Here is a 21,146-nt window from a genome sequence, read left to right as displayed (position 1 = left end):
CACAATTTACATTGATGCAACAGGTAAGTATTTTTCATGTACAGTACCATTTGTATTGTGAATGCACATTGTTCATAAGTTAGACTTTTTCTTCTTCAAGGTTGTAGAAAGGAAAATTTGTTTTTTCATGATCTGTTATTTGAAAAATTGGTAGGGCAGTAAATAAGCATGTGCTGACCTAATAGCTAGAATGAAAATAATGGGAAGAAAAGGCAGCGATATGGCAATGAAAACTAGTTTGTTATCCTTTATTGAGTAAAGAAACACGAAAGAGCTAATACTTGACAAGGATGACATACTTTCAGTGGCGGTTCTTTTTAATGAGCGATCACAGTGCAGCGTGTAAATAGCTTTCATACTCAGGAGCCACATAAACACAACCATGGCTACCCTCGAAACAAAACAAAAAAGAGGTGAGTTCTCACAATATCCCTCTTCCCTTCTCTCCCTTGCCCTGTCCAAAAGGCACAGCGAACCTGCCACTGCTTTGTCATCCTGCAGATGTGGTGCCTCTTGCAGCCACATGTTTTGCACGAGCCTTGCACCGGCCCTGGCGTGTGTGACACGTGAACTATACGTTCCTTTTAAATTAACAGCAGAGGCACTGAGTCTTTGCAGGCCCATAAACAAGCCTGAAAACTTCGCTGGCGTTCAGACCAATTGCTTTAGACAAATTCTTTTCCAATCACCGAGCAAGGTGGTGCAGGTTAGCATACTAGATTCACATTTGGGAGGATGACAGTTCAAGTCCCTGTCTGACTAAACAGATTTAGATTGTCCTTGATTTCCCTGAATTGCTGTAGACATATGAAGGGATGGTTCCTTTGAAATGGTACAGCCAATTTTCTTTCCATCCTCAAACCAATCTAAGCTTGTGTTCTCTCTCTAAAGATCTCATTGTTGACAGGACATTAATCCCTAACCTACTTCCTTTCTTTTTCAAGTGAGCTTACACATACGTACTTCTGTGCGCGTGCCCACACAGTTCTATTGCATTCTTAATTTCAGAATTATATATGAGAAAGTTATGAAAAATGAAAAGAACATCAGTCCATTTGCTTGCTGTCATGACAAATTATCTCTCTGTAAATGGTATTGTAAATCACATACTCTCTGCTAAGCACTAAATCTGAAACAGTGAGTTCAGAAGACAGTGATAAAAAACCGTTTCAGCAGGCTGCACTTTTCTGTAACACTTGCTTCGCTGTTGTATGAGGAGTGGGGGGCCACGGGAAGGATAGGAAATGGCTAAGTTCCACTGCATAAAAGCACATCTAGAAAGAGGGACTTAAATTGATTTCATTGGCAGAAGTCAAATTTTATTTCATGTACAGTCAAACAGGAACACAGTTTTTTGGAGTGACATCAAGTGGTTATTCCTCCAAAATTATTTCACTGATAAACATGTAATTTTTAACTTTAAAGAAATTACTAGGGAGCATGGTAATGCCTTGCAATTATTGCTAAATATACATGGGAACTGCATACATACTCTAAATTCCTTGCCCTCCCCATTCTCTCACCCCATCTTCTCTACCCTCCCTGCACATCTCACCCCCCCCCCCCAACCCTTCTCTGTAACATCTGTTTTTTGGTAACAATGGCATCCCTTTATATGTTGTGTATCTCAAAGACATCCTGCTACCACAACAATCCTGCCCACCAAGTCCACCAGTGATGTAACAGGTGTTTAATGCGCAAGGCCCTTCAGATGCTCCCCAAAGGGAAAAATTTATTGGGGGCAGATTGGGTGACCGTGGTGGCCATGCAACTGGAGCACCATGACCAATCCAGTAGCCGGGAGAGGTTGCCTGCAACTGTGTCCTCACTTGTCTGTTGAAATGCACGGGGTTCCATCATGCTGAAATCAAATGCAGTGACGAATAGGCATAGGAACATCAATCATCATGTCCGGCAGAACCTCTCAACAGGAATACGAGATACGTGGGACCAGCAAGTTGGTTTGCGACAGTATATGACCAAATTAAACAGTCCGGATGCTGCCAGCCCACATGGTAAAGGTAAAATTGTGTTGTGAGGCATGCATATATGTAGCATGTGGGTTCACATCTGCCCATGCATGCAGGTTGCGAATGTTCATCACACCCTCAAGTGAAAAAGCAGCCTCATTTCTGAAGAGAACATTCACTGTGAAGCTTTGATCTGCGGATTCCTGCACAAACCATCTCAAAAATCCCATGTACTTGTTGTAGTACCTCATTTGGAATGCCTGGATGCATTGGAAATGAAATGGGGGCAGTCCTTCATGGTGAACAATGCACCAGACACAGGGTCGTGGGATATCAGTTGCACAGGATATATCTCGTGTTCTTTCCATGTTGTCAATTGGTAATCAGCATCCAGCTTAGCTGATTTCATGTGACTAGCGATGCAGGGTGTTGAATAATGTGTGGCATGACACCTTTCTATCTGGATATTTCGCATGACACAATCACAAGGCTTCTCTATAGCCATGCCATAGATCAAATGCATGTCAAGCCATTTTGCATTACGTGCAGCTAGGCATGTTACTCCCAACACTCCCATGGTGTGAATGGCAATTGTCTCCGTCCAGTCCGAAGTGCTTGTATAACAATGCCCTCTCACGACCGTAGTGCCCTCTCGTGGGCGACCCACTAATGAACCATGAAAAACTTTGAAGTAAATAAATCAAGAACTTCTCTAGATTTGTGATAACTATGTTTTCTCTTTATATATAACATATATGTGTATATACTATATAATCACAAAAGTACATAGTTTATGTCTCTCAGAATGTTCATTACAGTGCCGTGCAAAAATTTGTAGTAAATAAATCAAGAACTTCAAGAATGGTTCCCCTTTATATCTTTTCCTGACAATTACGAACACAACAAACACAAAAATCCACCAAATTTGTTGAGCTGTTCTTAACTGATTTTTCACACATGGGGTAATTGATTTAATTTCTGACTTTTTCTGCTAGACTTTCCAAAACATTTCTTCATACAAACCTTGTCCTGAGAACAAGAACGCGAAAGTGGTCAAGTCGTTCTCATGTGAAGAGCTTTCGCACATACGGCAACTGATTTTTATTTATATAGGTTATACTAAATCAGTGTGTTGTGAACGATGCTGAATGATCCAGCCATTTCTGTGGTATTACCTTAAAAATCTCCCCAGCAGTGATTTATTTCTTAGGTTTGGTTATTTCCAATCAACCGAGAATATTTTGATTGAAAAACATGGACCCTTGCATGTGTGCAGGTATTTTTTCAACAAAAAAATATCCTAAAATCCGACTGAACAACCTAATTATTTGAATAGAATTTTATTTAAATTGTTGTATCAGTAAGTTATTCATTTTGTTGACTGTACTTCAACTTGCTCTTTGTACAATTCTTGGCATGTTACATCATTAATAATGCATGATATATACTCTGATGTGATTTATTAATATATGAGTCTACAGAATTTTAATCTAGAAAATATAATGTGTGAAAACTGCCAGAAATCCACCCTACATAAGTTTCCAAAGGCTTAATTTATAATTCGGAAAGAAAATTCTGTGGGTTCAATGAAATGTGAAATAATCTCAATAAACTGCAAGACAATAAAAGGATTCTTCAACTCCACAAGGACCGTGACAGAATCATTCCTTTATTTTGAACACCTCCTTCCCACCTTTCTTTATTTTTTTAATTCAAGAAATGGGCATAACAGAGACAGGAAAAATGTTAAAAAATAATTGACATCAACAGTCTGTTCCACGTAATCATTTTTTACATGCTAGATCGAGACATGGACGATGGGATAAAAAGAGCGTCTGGTAGTGAATATAGAAAACGACAGGTGATTAAGGAAGAAGACAATAAGAAGCAAAAGGATGTACTACAACAATATTTCAAGCCAAAGAGAGAACAATGTAGCAGCATCGAGAGGGCAAAGATGGATGCTGACCCACAGACCTAAGAAACTAGTCCCTACAGTAGCTAATTCTTCATTTTCAAGACATCATCACAAAGCTGACAAGAACAGCCCTGTGTCCACTGAAGACAGCAGAAATGCTGAAACTGTGCCATCAATGAAATGTTCAACAGGCCTCCAGTTGACTGAAGACCTAGTTCATGAAGGAAGTTCCGAGAATGGCAAATCAGGCAGAGCTGAAATTAGGTTGACTCAGATCCCAGAAATTGGCCATAAAATTATTAACAATTGCATTCGAATGACTCCTGAGCACATTAAAGAAGTTGAAGAATAGAGAAAAAGGAGACAGAGATTGCTTGGTGTACTCAAAGAGCAAGGATGCTGGCTTCTGCTTTTGTTGTAAAACTTTTTCGTTATTGACAGTAAAACTTGCAAAGAATGGTACAAGTGACAGACAGGCGGCACTTTGCTTCTTATCTCAAAAGTCATGGGAAGTTACTGATCATTGAAACTCACACCAAAAGAGGATCATATTTTCTGAAGGACTGAAAAATTCACGAACTTTCAACACCCATCACTAAAGGTTACATTGGGAAAATGTTCAGCATTTAACAACAGCAATTAACTTCCTGGGTCAGCAATGTCTGCCTTTGAGAGAAAGTAGAGATACACTCTTTCAACAAGACAATGGAAACTTCTGAAAATTCTCAGAATCATTCGGAAAGTTCGATGAAGGTGGAACACCTGCATAGATCTAAGCAAGAGGAGAATCAAGGTCATCATTATCTTGGAGAAGACACACAGGACTAAATAATACATCTTTTTGGGTCATCTGTAACAAACCTGGAACAGATCCAAGAGAGACTTTGAAGTTTATAGGGAGAGGCAATTTTTGCCCCAATGTGAACATTGCTCTAAGAATTCTTCTAACCCTCTAAGAATCCTTTTAACACTTCCAGTGACAGTTCCGAGGAGGGAGAGAAGATTCTCAAAGCTAAAATTGATAAAAACATAGCTCAGATCAACGATGAGCCAAACTCATTTAAGTGGACTTGTAACAATATCTAATATCTACTGAGCACATGCTTACAGAGACTTAAATTATTCAATTGTCGTGTGAAAGGGATTTCACAGCAAAAACCAGGAAGGTTCCATATGTCTAGTTCTTTTTTTTTTAGTTCAGTTGCTTAGTTCTTTACCATATTGCTTTTTATTTTGTTCACCCCAAAATAAATTGTAAGTACACATTATTATTCTAAGCAAATGAATATGTAAATTTTAAATTGTGTTGTAATTACATTTTGTTTTCCACAGAGATTATCAGCAGACAATCATAAAAAATGTTCATTTATGGTAGCCATAAATTTGAATTGTTTAGTAAATTTATTTTAAGAGCTTGGTTTGTTTAAAACACATGACTGACTTTTCCACTCACACCAAAAAATGGACAGATTTTAGCAATACACAACAATGGGTGTGTGTGTGGGGGGGGGGGCAGTTTGCAGTTAGTCTTACACGCACAACACTTTACTTTAAAGGTGTGAAGTGGTCTGTCTTCTCAATCTTTGTTTAAATTATGTGCATGACTTTCTGTTATCATATTAAATTCACACTAACAAACAATAGAAAAAAAAGAACTCTCTCTCATCCACAGGCAACCAAGAAACGGACTCAGTGGTTTTAAAAAGTGGTGGCACATGATTGTCATAAATGAAAACAATACCAAAGTCTGTTATACACTGAAGGGTCAAAGAAACTGGTATAGGCATGCATATTCAAATACAGAGATATGTAAACAGGCAGAATACGATGCAGTGGTCGGCAATGCCTATATAAGCCAAGAGTCTGGCACAGTTGTTAGATCAGTTATTGCTGCTACAATGGCAGGTAATCAAGATTTAAGTGAGTTTGAATGTGGTGTTATAGTCGGCACACAGCATCTCCGACATAGTGGAGGATTTCCCGTACAACCATTTCACGAGTGTACCATGAATATCAGGAATCCGGTAAAACATCAAACTTCTGACATCCTTGTTGCCAGAAAAAGATCCTGTAAGAATGAGACCACCGATGACTGAAGACAATCGTTCAAAGTGACAGAAGTGCAATCCTTCCGCAAATTGCTGCAGATTTCAATGCTGGGCCATCAACAAGTGTCAGCATGAGAAACATCATTGATATGAGCTTTTGGATCTGAAGGTCCACTTGTGTATCCTTGATGACTGCACGACACAAAGCTTTACGCCTTGTTCCTGGGTCTGTCAACACTGACATTGGCCTGTTGATGATTGGAAACATTTTGTCTGTTTGGGCGACCTTGTTTCAAATTGTATAGAGCAGATGGACGTGTAAGGGTATGGAGACAACCTCATGAATCCCTGCAAGCAGGGGACTGTTCAAGCTGGTGGAGGCTCTGTAATGGTGTGTGAGTGCAGTCGGAGTGATGGGATCCCTGATATATCTTTATATGACTCTGACAAGTGGTACTGTAGTGTTTCGGGATATTTGTAAACATCCCAACTCACCATTGGGAAGCTGTCGACAAGAGATGCTCATGAGTAAGTTGAATAAGGATAAATGTAGTGGGAAAGGGAAACTGTGGTTTTCCTTTCTTGTATGCCGTGGATGTGGAGCAGTGGTGGAGCCAGCAAGAAGGGGACCAGTAAATATGGTATTGCAACTGCTGGTCGTCCGGGAGTCATTTGGGCCATGGTGCAGCAAGTGCCTGAAAACGAGAGCCATGGAGTAAATGATGCACCAACAAGGGTGTAATGAACATTTGAACAGCAGTAGTTGTTTATCTGTGTTTGCTCTCTCAGGTTCTAAAGTACGCTTGTACAGACGTTTCTGAATGTACTCAAGAGGGTGGTATTACCGTAGAAATTGTTTATTGTGTTGTTAAAAGAAATAGTGAAAATGTTGGGCAAAATATACCCCTGTTTGTGAGAAGTGTGGCTTTTAATTTAGTAGCGGAAGCATTCCAGGAATCTTCACCACAGTTGGATCGACAGGGAGGTGGCACAGAAGGATCTGGACCACCGAACAACTACTCTGGGAAGAGAGGATATAGGTAATATTACTTTCATCTGGCAGTGTATTAGGGTAGGCAAAATACTGCCCAGTTATATCAGCCAGGGACGCTGCTAATGCTGGTATAAGACCCACCACAAACCCTACAAAATATACATCAGCAGGAGAAGAGGGAAAAATACACCCCAATACGTACGTAAGCATCCTGTCTGAACACCTGCATCCATTCACGTCCATTGTGCATTCCGATGGGCTTGAGCAGTTCCAGCAGGACAATGCAACACCCCATACATCCAGAATTGCTATAGAGTGGCTCCAGGGATACACTTCTGAGTTTAAACACTTCAGCTGGCCACCAGGCTCCCTAGACATGAACATATTGATCTGGGACACATTGCAATGTGCTGTTCAGAAGCTTTTCGCATGCTTACAGATTTATGGACAGCCCTGCAGGATTCATGGTGCCAATTCCCTCCAGCACTACTTCAGACATTTAGTGGGGTCCATGTCATGTCGCGTTGCAGCACTTCTGCATGCTTGCAGGTGCCCTACACAATATTAGGCAGGTGTATCACTTTCTTTGGCTCTTCAGTGTATGTTGATTTGTATTAAATTATTTGAATCAAATGTTCTTGTATGAATCAATAAGAATCAAAAGCAAATCTTTGCGGGTTATTTTATTAGAAATGTTTGAAAAGCACAAACCTGGGTGAGCTGTGCCACTTTCTGGCCAGCCATCTTGCGCTGCTGCAGAAGCTGCTGTTGCTGCAATGCAAGTTGCCTCATCTGTTGAGGTGTTGCTTTCATTGTGCCTGGTGTCAGTGCCTTAACCTGTGGTATGGTCACCCCTGCGACTGGGATAGTGACACTTTGCTGACTGCCACCAGCTGCTGATACAGCTTTAACGAGTGTAGCAACCTGCGTTTGGCCTGAGGTTCCTGCTTGCTGCACCTAAATGGAAACATTGTTGTATCTGCTTCATTTCTTTCCAGTGTTTCAGAAATTTTCAACGGTGTCTGATTACTGCCACTTACATATTATTTTTCTAAATTTTATTATTACTTATTATTCTGACATGCACAAATGTATATAAATATAGGTTCATTATTAATAAAATGGGAACAGTGGGCTTTAAAGGTATGTAAATTATTTACTTTCCAGAGATTCATAGTTTGCAGTCTATTTCACACATTCTTTTTGTTGGATAGAAATTCTGGTCAAGACATATTCCTTCAAAAATGTTATGGTGATCACCTTGCTGAATTTTTTGAGCACTAATTTGTGCTTCAGATGTAAGTGTTGGTATCATGACAAGTATGTGTAAACTGTAAATACCTAAATGATGAATCTGTCCACAGTGCACTGTTAGTGCCACGAAAAACAAAACAAGGAACATGCCTCAACAAAAGAAAGAAATAATATAATAACAATCAACTCTAAATATCAAGAAATTGTGACAAAATATCAAGAGTTAGAAAATAAATAAAGAGACATACAGTGCCCAATTCATGAAAGTGTAGTTGTTAATAGCTATACTTCACAGAAATCTCATTGTGCCAAACAAAACGTGCAATCAATTACAACAAGTAAATGTAGCTCCAGTAATATAGCTATGAAAAAAATACCTGACACTAGATAAAACAATCAACACAGGTGAAACAAAATGAAACAATAAAACTTATGATAATTCAAGTAAGAACATTCTGACACCAAGAGGTACAAAAATACTCGCACATTAAATCAACTACAATAAGACCTCTCTGTGCCCATCTGTGAAAATATATACACAAAGTATTATGTATTCATAATAATTCAACCTGATATAATGTTCAACATAATGGTAGAATATATAAATGCAAAAACAAGTCACCTGAGAAAAGATGATCACATTAATTATAGGCATCTATAAAAACAATAGCTACGAAGTTTTTAGAAACTTTTTACTGTACCTGCATAAAATGAATGTTGTCATGGCAAATGTGCCAATGCAACATACTTTGCCACAATAGATACATGTTAATATAGAAACAGGGTATTACAATTCAGACTAAAAGAAATGTGATAAATTTAATTAGGTATAGCTGCCCCATAAAGCTGAAATGAAGTGCAAGGAACACATAAACAATGGTCTGCCAAAAAATTAAATTAGCTATACTTGCCCTGTAAAGCTGAAAAGAAGTGCAAGGAACACAGAACCATGGTCTGCCAAACAAGACCTATATAGTTGGAGCCTCTGAAAATCATTTCTAATGATTCTGATAATACTGTATCTCAAACAAATGTGACTCCTGTGGAACTAATACGAAGGGTACAGATTGTAAACTAAATGTTTGATACTTCAGAAACAAATCTCTCTTACTGCAGTAATTTGTGCAGGAACATTCATCACATGCAAAGCTGAAATGCTCAACTCTGTTTTCAAATGTTCCTATACAAAATAAAACCCACAGGAGAATTGCCCAATTTCATCCTTGTACCACTGAAAACACGAATGAAATAAGTATTAATGTCAGGGGTGTTAAGAAACAACTGAAATCATTAAAATGAACAGAGCTCCAGGCCCTAATGGAACCCCTGCCAGATAAGCTTTTGACTTCGTATACCAAATCTTAGTTTGACAACAGAAAGCGTACAACAGTGTGATCTCCAGTTATGTGTCTTTTAGTGACATTACTGATGAATCATAAATGAATCACAAAAATAAAATGTAAAATAGATGAAAATATAAATTTTCAACTCTCTAGTGAAACAGTAACACAGGTTGTACCTCAGAGCTCAACAGTTGATCATTTTCTCTTCCTCAAATACACTCCTGGAAATGGAAAAAAGAACACATTGACACCGGTGTGTCAGACCCACCATACTTGCTCCGGACACTGCGAGAGGGCTGTACAAGCAATGATCACACGCACGGCACAGCGGACACACCAGGAACCGCGCTGTTGGCTGTCGAATGGCGCTAGCTGCGCAGCATTTGTGCACCGCCGCCGTCAGTGTCAGCCAGTTTGCCGTGGCAGTCTTTAACACTGGTAGCATGCCGCGACAGCGTGGACGTGAACCGTATGTGCAGTTGACGGACTTTGAGCGAGGGCGTATAGTGGGCATGCGGGAGGCCGGGTGGACGTACCGCCGAATTGCTCAACACGTGGGGCGTGAGGTCTCCACAGTACATCGATGTTGTCGCCAGTGGTCGGCGGAAGGTGCACGTGCCCGTCGACCTGGGACCGGACCGCAGCGACGCACGGATGCACGCCAAGACCGTAGGATCCTACGCAGTGCCGTAGGGGACCGCACCGCCACTTCCCAGCAAATTAGGGACACTGTTGCTCCTGGGGTATCGGCGAGGACCATTCGCAACCGTCTCCATGAAGCTGGGCTACGGTCCCGCACACCGTTAGGCCGTCTTCCGCTCACGCCCCAACATCGTGCAGCCCGCCTCCAGTGGTGTCGCGACAGGCGTGAATGGAGGGACGAATGGAGACGTGTCGTCTTCAGTGATGAGAGTCGCTTCTGCCTTGGTGCCAATGATGGTCGTATGCGTGTTTGGCGCCGTGCAGGTGAGTGCCACAATCAGGACTGCATACGACCGAGGCACACAGGGCCAACACCCGGCATCATGGTGTGGGGAGCGATCTCCTACACTGGCCGTACACCACTGGTGATCGTCGAGGGGACACTGAATAGTGCACGGTACATCCAAACCGTCATCGAACCCATCGTTCTACCATTCCTAGACCGGCAAGGGAACTTGCTGTTCCAACAGGACAATGCACGTCCGCATGTATCCCGTGCCACCCAACGTGCTCTAGAAGGTGTAAGTCAACTACCCTGGCCAGCAAGATCTCCGGATCTGTCCCCCATTGAGCATGTTTGGGACTGGATGAAGCGTCGTCTCACGCGGTCTGCACGTCCAGCACGAACGCTGGTCCAACTGAGGCGCCAGGTGGAAATGGCATGGCAAGCCGTTCCACAGGACTACATCCAGCATCTCTACAATCGTCTCCATGGGAGAATAGCAGCCTGCATTGCTGCGAAAGGTGGATATACACTGTACTAGTGCCGACATTGTGCATGCTCTGTTGCCTGTGTCTATGTGCCTGTGGTTCTGTCAGTGTGATCATGTGATGTATCTGACCCCAGGAATGTGTCAATAAAGTTTCCCCTTCCTGGGACAATGAATTCACGGTGTTCTTATTTCAATTTCCAGGAGTGTATATTAACAACATAGTGCAATCCCATTAAGTGCCATATAATAAACTATGTAAATTATACCTCAATCTCATTCTATGGTAGACAGTACAAAAAGTGGGAATCTTTTGTGACTAATGGTGAACTTTCATGATCATGTAAATCTCAGTCACTGACATGTAAAACAGGCAGTTCTCATCACGCCAATGTGAATTACATATATAGTCTTGGGAATGGAAAATGGTAACTTTTAAATATAGTCTCCAACACAAAAATTATATATTATGGGAATTTCCTTTATTATGGGATTTATTTATGAGACTGTGCAGTGGACATACATTTTCATTCATTATACCTTTTAATATTACATTTTTTCTGGTCCAAAAAATGAAACAAATTAGTGATGCATATGATCACAACACCAGGCGGAAAAACTACTTTCAGCAAAAGACAAAACTAAAAATAGCAGTTCCACTTAGCATTGGTTTGATTTGGTTTAATAATCTGTCAAAATCGTTAAGAGCATGCAAGGGGAATTATTTAAACACAAAATTAATTTTTTTATTGGCAAATGTGTATTTTCTTTCAAAAAGTTTAAGTGAGAATTCTGATGTGAGTTATCATGTTGATGATGTTATGAATCATCGGAAGCATAACACATGAACTGCAATATTGGGAAAAAAATGTAACAACATACAAAGTAGATATAAGCTGCGCCAATTGTTTTGTTGTTATGGCTTTCAACCTGAAGACTACTTTTATGTGCAACTCTCCACACTAGGCTATCCTGAGCAAGCATCTTCGTCGCTGCATAACTACTGGCACCTACATCAATTTGAACCTGGTTTCTACAGTCAGATCTTGCTTTCTCACTACAATTTTTAAGTCCCAGACATCCCCCCATTACCAGAAGGTAATTTCCTGATGTCTCCAGATGTGTCCTATCAACCAATTCCTTCTTTCATCCAAGCAGTGCTATAAATTTTTTTCTACCCAATTCAATTATGCAAATTATACTTCCAAAGTATAATTACTGTTCTAACATTATGTGTGAAGTATGAAAAATAAATTGATTTGATGACCTCATGAAAAAAGTAAATAAATACAATCAATCTTTTGGAAACACCTTGCTTTCTCTCAGACTGCAGATTTGAGAACGGGCTAGACAGAACAGTCAAAAGACACACTTATATATGTGTATCAGAAGAGGGCTGTAATACTGCCAGCCGGGTTCTTTATGAAATTGGGGTAGGAAGGAAGGCTACAACTTAAACATCTTATCTGTGTCAGTGTGACCAAATAAACAGCTAAATTGGGGAAGAGGGGTGTTCCCTTCTCGAGGGAAAATATACTGTCCACATCTCTGACACAATGTTTTGGATAATCCATTATTGTTCCTCTTACATAATATTCCTGCTCTCTTTCTCTTCTATCTCTTCTGCTCCTAGTGTCTCCACTCATCTGTTTCTTGTTTATAACTGTTCACTATAGTCAGACCACAAGACCAGAACAATGAGCACTTTGAAGAACACAATTTCGCAAGCTGAACTACTATGTAAAGTTTCTTGTTTATGTGGCCATCTATCAGTCTTGAGGGACTGTCCTTAACTATTCCATTGTTTGTAATCCACCCAGCAAATCCCAGCAGCTTTTTTTCCTGTTATCACTATCTTCTGCAGCTTTCCTTCTTTCCTTGGTAGAGGCAAAGACTGTTTCAGTTCTTAAAATTAAATATTTATTTTCAACAGCTTTCTGATGATATTAGCTTTAAAATACTATATTATGGGAGGCCCAATGTCCACATATGAAAATTACAAGTCTACAGATTTTGTAAAAATTAATTGTATGAAATGGAAAAACCAATTAATAAAATTGTTAAAATTAGAGAGAGACAGAATGGCTAGCCCAGTGCTTATTTTCACTAAGCACATTTTCAGATATTGTGAATATAATCAGTTAAAGTAGAAATCAAGACTTCTAGCTGTCGGAACTGTATAGCTGTCTCTACTTTATGGATGAGAAGACGACAACAAGAGCATGTTTGCAAGCACAATGGAGGTGCAGCTGCAGCTGTGACTTAAGTTTGTTTACTGATTCCACATTTCCTTTCGCTTAGTGTGAGCAAATTGTACAATTAAAATTAAAGCATTTCAGTCACAATAATTTAGCAATTGTTTAGTGCTTAGACTAGAGCTGCACATTTTGCATTACTTTCCCAGGGTGAGCATTCATTATAAGTGGAAGAGCTGGTCACAAGTGCAACAAGTGAGTGAATGAGGAAACGGGTGTTACTAACATGGCAATTGCCATTGGTTGCTAGTTTACTCTTTGGTGACTGAAACTTGGCAAGCATGTAACAGAAGTAGAAATTCACATTACAGGAGATGCAGTTTAATAAAACAACATAAATTGATTATTTCTTCTTAGCTGTTGGAGAATAATAACAATGCTTTATATGCCAAACTGATATAAATAGCGAAAAGGTATCAATATGGGAGTGATATTAGATTGTGAACCACATGTGTGAATGTAGCACTTTCACTGCAGAAGAAAGAGGTTAAACATAAAGGACTTTTTTAAAATAATAATAATGAAATTAAACAAAAAACAAGGTTAAGGGTTTGATAGGCCATTACTCGCACTCAAGTATCATGTCAGTAAACATATTGCTTACTGTGACACTTTTTCTTCTTTGATCCCACAGGTTCTTGATACTTACAACAAAGTTGAACTAGATATGAGCTTACACATTTCTCTAATGCTGGCAAAGCCACAAAAACAATTTCTGACGGTGTACTGAAAACAATAGCTGGTTTCATATCTAAAATTATGAAAGATTTCACATATAAAGTTCTCTGAAATGATTTCTAATTTTTTAATAATGTTTTACAATGGTAGATTTATCACTTTCCGAATCCAGAGATTGCTAGCTCAGTGCCTTCACAGAGCTACCCTTGTGGTGGAAAATTTGGGAAAATTATCTGAAGAAGTCATGATCTTGCTCCCCCTCTGTAGAATTGAAGCTATTACACTTCTGCAAAGCTCTTTAATTTTGTATTATTCTAGGGTCCCACATCTGGCAAAGACATCTTGATGCACACTTTTATGTTCAGCTGGCAGAACTCCCAACTGATTCCAGAAGTTCTTTCTGAAAATTGCTTTGCACAGAGAAGAACTATTCAACTCTTCTGGAATATTATCTGATTTTATTTGCCAGATTGCAAGCAGATTAGAATTCACAATTCAAGTTATGACTCATTAGTAATATAAAGCGTGACCGATCTGTTCCAAGTCTATTGGCAGAATTCTCCTTTACTTCATTTTTACACTTTCATTTTACTACCATCTTGGGATTTCATCATGGAGGGGCTCCATGGTGCGACACATAGCACTGTAGACACTGTGCCTAGTTGTGATGAATCGGTTTCAGCATAGATGGTCTTTCTCCAATGCACGACACCCCAGGAGCAGTTCTAACAAAAAATGCAAATACAATGAACCCAAAATCAGTTTAATACTCTGACTAACAATAACAACATAACTTAAACTTGATTGCCTATCGGCTAGCAATGATTTCTCAGTTGTATCAGCTGTTATGGGGGCAGGTGTTTCACAGAACTACTGAATGATTAATTCACATCTCTGCACCTCACATCTGCTGCCCCTGTAATCACGATTATGATAATTTGTGACTAACTTATTGCAGCCATTATAGCAAAATTACGCTGTCTACCACAGTCTGTATAAAAATGTATCAATCTTTGAATAAAATTTGTAACTCATAACAAGTTTATGTATTCTTACTCACTGTCATTTTCCCATGCTACGAACTCCCTAAACTGATAGTTGGTAAACTGTGTGCCCACATTTAAAAGCAAGTTATTTGGTCTTTCCTATATTCCTAAAATAGTGGTCCCTTAGTGCAGATATCACTACACAGCTTCTAGCTTTTCTTCATCAGCTATAATATAACTAACTTCGGCCAGCATCCAACCACAACAAGAATGCCTGTCAACACCCCCCTCTCCTAGTCACCCTGCCCTATAGGCGGTGGACCAACATGATTCACAGCCCCAAAATGCCAAAGAGCTTTTGGCATTATTGTGTATAGAATAACATATATGCTTGAAGTAACTGGTTTCTCCTTATGACATTTTCTGTAGGTTCTCACTGCACTGCTTCCTGGACCCATGTAGGCGCGCTGGCCCTGGATCGAATCCGCCCAGCAGCTTAACAATGAGGACCGGTACACTGGCCAGCCTGGATGTGGTTTTTAGGTGGTTTCTTTATCCCGCTAGGTGAATACTGGCCGAACCCCACGCTCCGCCTCGGTTACATGACCCACGGACATTTGAAAACGTTTGCACTGTTTCATAGCTTACACTAGACGCAGACAGCTGGGGTACACTACTTACATACCGGGGGGTGGGGGTGGCGGCAGGAAGGGCATCCGGCCACCCTCTGACACTAACATCGCCAAATCCATAACAACACGGCCGATCCCATGTGAGGTGGGACAAGGCCCAAGGAAAGTAAGAAACTAAATGTAATTTTAAAGTAATAATGTTTCTTCATTGAAATCACAGGCTTATTTTGGTCAAAATATAAATTCTCCAATTGTACGCTGATCTCATGCCTAATATATTCAAAGTGTAAGTAAGTACTACTATGTGAATACTGCATAAAAGAACTCTTATCTTCATCATTATGCAATGAGAGTTCTTCTTCATCATTATGCAATGAGGTTTGTACCTCAGCTTGTGTAGCAGTAGTGCAAGATAGTAACCTATCATTAGCAACAACAGGCAGTAACTTATTAGTAGCAACAGATGTTAGTAATGTATCAGCAGTTACAATTGATGGTAAATTTTCAGTAACAATGGAAAACAATAAATTTATTGCAGTAACAGAAGATATTAAAAGATTAGCTAATAAATCCCTATTACACTCAGTTCTTCCAATGTTGCTGTCTATCTTACCATTTAGTGGGGAAGTGAAACAATATGTTACATTGCTTACTTGGTCTAGTCTGCTAGTCTATCAACCCCCCCCCCCCCCCCCAGCAAATTTAGAACACTGCTTCATCATTGTGGTTGACTGTAATGTTTATTTCGGTGAATCTGTCATCTATCTGATTTAGTCTGTTAACAATGTACGAAATGAGATATTGTTACTTACCATAAAGAAGACACATCAGGTTGCAGACAGGCACAATGAATACACACTTACATAAAGCTTTTAGCCATAGTCTTCATCAGTGAAAACACACACACACACACACACACACACACACACACACACACACACACACACACACACACACACAGCACAAGCAAGCACACTTCATGTACACACAACCGCCAATTCCAGCATCTTGGGCAGAGAGGCTGGAGTTGGTGATTGTGTGTGCTTGTGTGTGTGTGTGTGTGTGTGTGTGTGTGTGTGTGTGTGTGTGTGACTGATGAAGGCTGTGGCCAAAAGCTTTATGTAAGGGTCTTTTACTTGTGCCTGTCTGCAACCTGATGTGTCTTCTTCATGGGAAGTAACAATCTGTCATTTCCTACATTGTTGAAATTCCTACCTGGAGTTTTCATTGTTTGATTTTGTCCGTTACCTATAATCGTGCATCGCTTCTTTAGCCGAGACCAACTACTGTACATTGTTAGCCTTACTTGAGCTCAGTTCTTACTTTCAGTTGAATTTGCCTTTACTGTTTTAGTGCTGTGTGCCATTATGAAATCTTCTAATTTTTGATACATTTGGTACACGAAGGAAGAGAAAATTGATTTTGATTCAGTCAGTAACATTGCAATAAGTTAAAAATATGTATGCATTACTGTAAAAGTACAGTTACCTATCTACAACTGTTTAATGTTATCACTAGACTCGTTATTTGGGGACTGGTAGGACTTTAGGGCTATAATTTTTCATTATTACATAAGACTGTGGAACGGTAAACATAATTGCAAATAGCATTATATTAAAATCAGTGCATAAACAATTAACTTGGATTTGTCTGTGACACCCAAAAATCACAGTGATCAACACAAATATCACCCAGAAGTTGGTGGTTGCATTTCTTTTAAAATGTGCTTAAAATTCCATAATTAGTAGCCCAAATAGAAAAATATTGCCACTGGTTACCTAGGCTGGGGGGGGGGGGGGGGGTTGTGGAAAGGGCACATGACAGCACTTTCAACAGTACGTTTTAAATGTCCCCCCCCCACCCCCCCACCCCCCCAGTGGGCCACCTGAATTCGTCCGAATCAACTGTATCCTGCAACCCCTCCTCCACATATTTCACCCAAAATCTATTTATGCTCTTGTAATACTAGAATAACTGAAGCCAAGAATGGCATGCACAATTTAACCTAAAATATGCGTGTGTTCATGCAATATCAAATGATCAGAAATGCATAATTAAATTAAAAAAAACATAAAATATCAGAATTCCTTCTTTTATTTGTGATGCATTTTAATTTATTTTCAAACACTGTACAACAGTAAGTTTTCCCAAATTTTCCACCACAAGGGAAGCTCTGTGAAGGCACTGAGCTAGCAATCTCTGGATTCGGAAAGTGAGGTGGCTCGAATCCATCTGCCGGCAATCTTGAAATTGGATTTCTGTGGTTTCCCATTTTCAATTTAGGTAGATGCCTGGGCTAGTCTCTTATTGTAAGAAATGAGGAAATTAGGGAAAATGTTAAGTTGAATGGCTACAGATCCTTTGCATTTTCTCCAGAAAAAAATTGTTCTAGTTTCTCTTTCAAACACAAAAATAACAGATCTGTTTATTCCAACAGTCCTGTCATTTAATAATCCTGTGTCCCGAAAAATTCACGCTTGTTCATTCCTAGTCACTTCCTCAGCTCAATTCCAGTTGAAAGAAGGGTGTAAATTGATCTTGAAAACAGATTAGCGGATGACTTCTTCTTAACAGTTTGCCATAATACAGAACTCCTAAGTAATGAGATTATAATTATATCTGCTTGATGAAAACATTGAGATTATTGTCAGGTTTTTCGTTCTTTACAGAAATTCCGTATTTTATGGAGCAAAAATGAGAAAATGTGTTATTATGCACATCATCATAATATTATGCACTAAAGTTAGAAAAAGGTGATTAATATGTAGGATTAAAGTGTAAAATATGTCATTAAGTACAAAAAATAAAAATACCCAATATGCATGAATTTACTTCTTTTAAGGTCAAAATATGCACTAGAAAACTCTGAGCCTGCCAGTGACATGGCACAAATGATACTGATTTGTTTAAAATGATTGAAATTTTATACGACCTGCATGGGCAACTGCACCCATTAGCAAACCACTTCCGGGATTCAAGGAAATGATAGTGAACTTTATATTAGAAGACTGAGCTGTGTTTTGATTGCAAAGAGGCAATATATTATATTAGAATTATAATTTATTTGGCAATAGAGTGAAGTTATCATATTGTCAGGGTATTTCTTACATGCTGTTGAGAGTATATATTATGCTTTTTTGAGAAAAGATTTTCCTTGCTTAATTTTATAGAACTAATATTATTTGTATGAAGGCCTTCCAAAAGCGAATTATGTACAAAAAATTAAAAATAAATAAATAAATGTGTCTCTAGAATAAACGAAAAATATTTAAAGGCATCTTTAACAAATCAGAGGTGTCCCCCCTTGACAGAATCCTGGCTACATCCTTGCACGCTTAACTAAATATAAAATATATTATTCAAAAATTATTTATCACTTATCACTTAAATATGGCAACTGATATTCCTTTGTGCAATAAATCGGAAACAATTAATGATTTTCATGGATTGTTACTGCCAGTACTGTATGTGACACACTATAAGCACTCACAATAAAGTCTGCTACTTCTCACTGTAAAACATTCGGCTACCCACTGGATAATTTAATATTGTCAGTGGTCATTGCTGCTGTCATGTATGCCTATTCTTTGGTGGTGGTGTGATGGACTGCTGCTATATCGTCTGTCAGCATCTCACCGTAGAGGTGTGCCATTACTTCCACATTTTGCTATACTACCACTGGTGAAGAGGTGGGCTACTGCTACTGGCTCGGCTGCTTTCTTGTTATGACTCACTGCTGAGGTACAACCCTCGATAAATGTTGTCAATCATTGCTGCTATAATTCCATTTTATAGCTGTGATTATGCAAATTCATAATAGTCAGTTTTGTTTGATCTTATTCATCCTGAATACTGCAGTTACAGTATGTGTTGTTATGACAATAATCATCTCAAAAATTTCTCAGTTTTATCATGTAAATTAATCTTGAATAAACTCTTCTCGATAGTTCGTGTCAATGGTTTGCCTTTTTGTTTATTTGCCCGGCAACAAATTATATTCTTCTGGTCAACTCTGACTCAAATGTTCATACAAGTAATTCATCTTACTCCACATGTACAGTTGTTGTAAGCCTAACTCGTAATGTTACAGTTGCTGACACTACAACACTATCACTGGCATCAATGTACCCACACAATATTTGTGAGTTCATGTCTTTTACTTTTTATCACTTGTTATGTTGTTGCTAAATTTTGTTATTACTATAAGTTTAGTTACTAATGTGGTCGCCTCTTGGTTGGCTGCCACAAGTCTTCTTGTGCAATATTTGTGTCTCATGACATCAGGTTTGAGACATTGTGTCAATATTGCCATTCTTTTATCAAAGAAACAGTGTCACCATGTGGTGGCAACCCTGCCAGGATAGTAATTACAATAATTTACTCAAAATTTGCCATGATTACTCAATTATAGAGTCAGCAGATATGAAGGGTACAAAGATGCAAATTAATAATTTGGGAGTTCATAACAGATCTGCCCCATAATAGGATATAATTGAGAGATCATTGATAGTTAGTAGGCAATAAAGTTTAAGTTACATTACCAGGGCTGGTCAGAGAATTGGACCACTTATTGGTGTGTTGTGTTTGGATTTTTTGTTGAGATGTTCTTGGGGCTTTGTACGGTGGAGAAAGGCTGTCTTTGCCATGATTACTCAATTATAGAGTCAGCAGATATGAAGGGTACAAAGATGCAAATTAATAATTTGGGAGTTCATAACAGATCTGCCCCATAATAGGATATAATTGAGAGATCATTGATAGTTAGTAGGCAATAAAGTTTAAGTTACATTACCAGGGCTGGTCAGAGAATTGGACCACTTATTGGTGTGTTGTGTTTGGATTTTTTGTTGAGATGTTCTTGGGGCTTTGTACGGTGGAGAAAGGCTGTCTTATGATGCAACCAATTCATTGCAAGTGGCCACAGAGTCTACACTGCTGTGCATCACACCATGGAGACCCTCCATGATGAAGTTCCATGACAGTGGTCAAGGATGATCCAAGAGTGTAAAATGAAGTAAAGGAGCATTCTGCCAATAGCCTTGGAACAGTTCAGTCATGCTTATATTACTAACTAGTTGTAATTTGAGCTGGAAATTTCCATCTGCTTGTATCTGACAAATAAAATCAAGTAATATTTCAGAACAGTTGAATATTTCTTCTTTATAAAAAGCAATTTTCTTGAATTTGTGAATCCTTAGAATCTGTCAAGTTCATGCCATACGGATGTATCAGGCATCTCTTCTAAGAGGTGTTGGGCACATGTTGTCTGGTGTTCAGCAAATATTTAAAATTTCATTTTCACTATATGTAGATTGCAACAGTCAAAACATCACATTTCATTCAGTGTCCAGTGTTGACAGAAAATGTTTGTTAGTTTATTTCTTGTTACAAAGAATTTTTAAGTGAAATTTATTTGTCTTTTCAATAAAGCAGGCACAAATTAGTCTGTTATCATAATTGGTTTAACAATATCTACTACTAGGGGCACTGGAAAGCAAAAACCAGTGTTCCAGCAGCAACAGGGCAATGCTGCTGCATGACAGTGGAATACAAACAGCATGGAGTTGTATGGGCCAATATCCGGCTGGAATACATCGGGCATACAGAACTGAAACACTACGCCATTTTAAAGAACCATGTTACAGTGATGCTGTAT

The 21,146-nt window shown here is 39.0% G+C and overlaps 1 protein-coding gene across 3 annotated transcripts in view; it reads right to left on the bottom strand.

Annotated features, from left to right (window-relative positions):
• Positions 1-21,146, bottom strand: part of LOC126182312 (helicase domino) — a 425,840-nt gene that overhangs the window by 69,857 nt on the left and 334,837 nt on the right. For all 3 annotated transcript variants that reach the window (XM_049924839.1, XM_049924841.1, XM_049924840.1), the window contains one exon: positions 7,642-7,887. In XM_049924839.1, coding sequence (XP_049780796.1) covers positions 7,642-7,887 — 246 coding nt within the window. The remainder of the gene's footprint in view (positions 1-7,641; positions 7,888-21,146) is intronic.

Source organism: Schistocerca cancellata, chromosome 1 (assembly GCF_023864275.1).
Source record: "Schistocerca cancellata isolate TAMUIC-IGC-003103 chromosome 1, iqSchCanc2.1, whole genome shotgun sequence".
In the NCBI taxonomy this organism is placed as follows: domain Eukaryota; kingdom Metazoa; phylum Arthropoda; class Insecta; order Orthoptera; family Acrididae; genus Schistocerca; species Schistocerca cancellata.
Note: the sequence above shows the minus strand (reverse complement) of the source record. Positions and strands in the feature narration are given on the sequence as shown.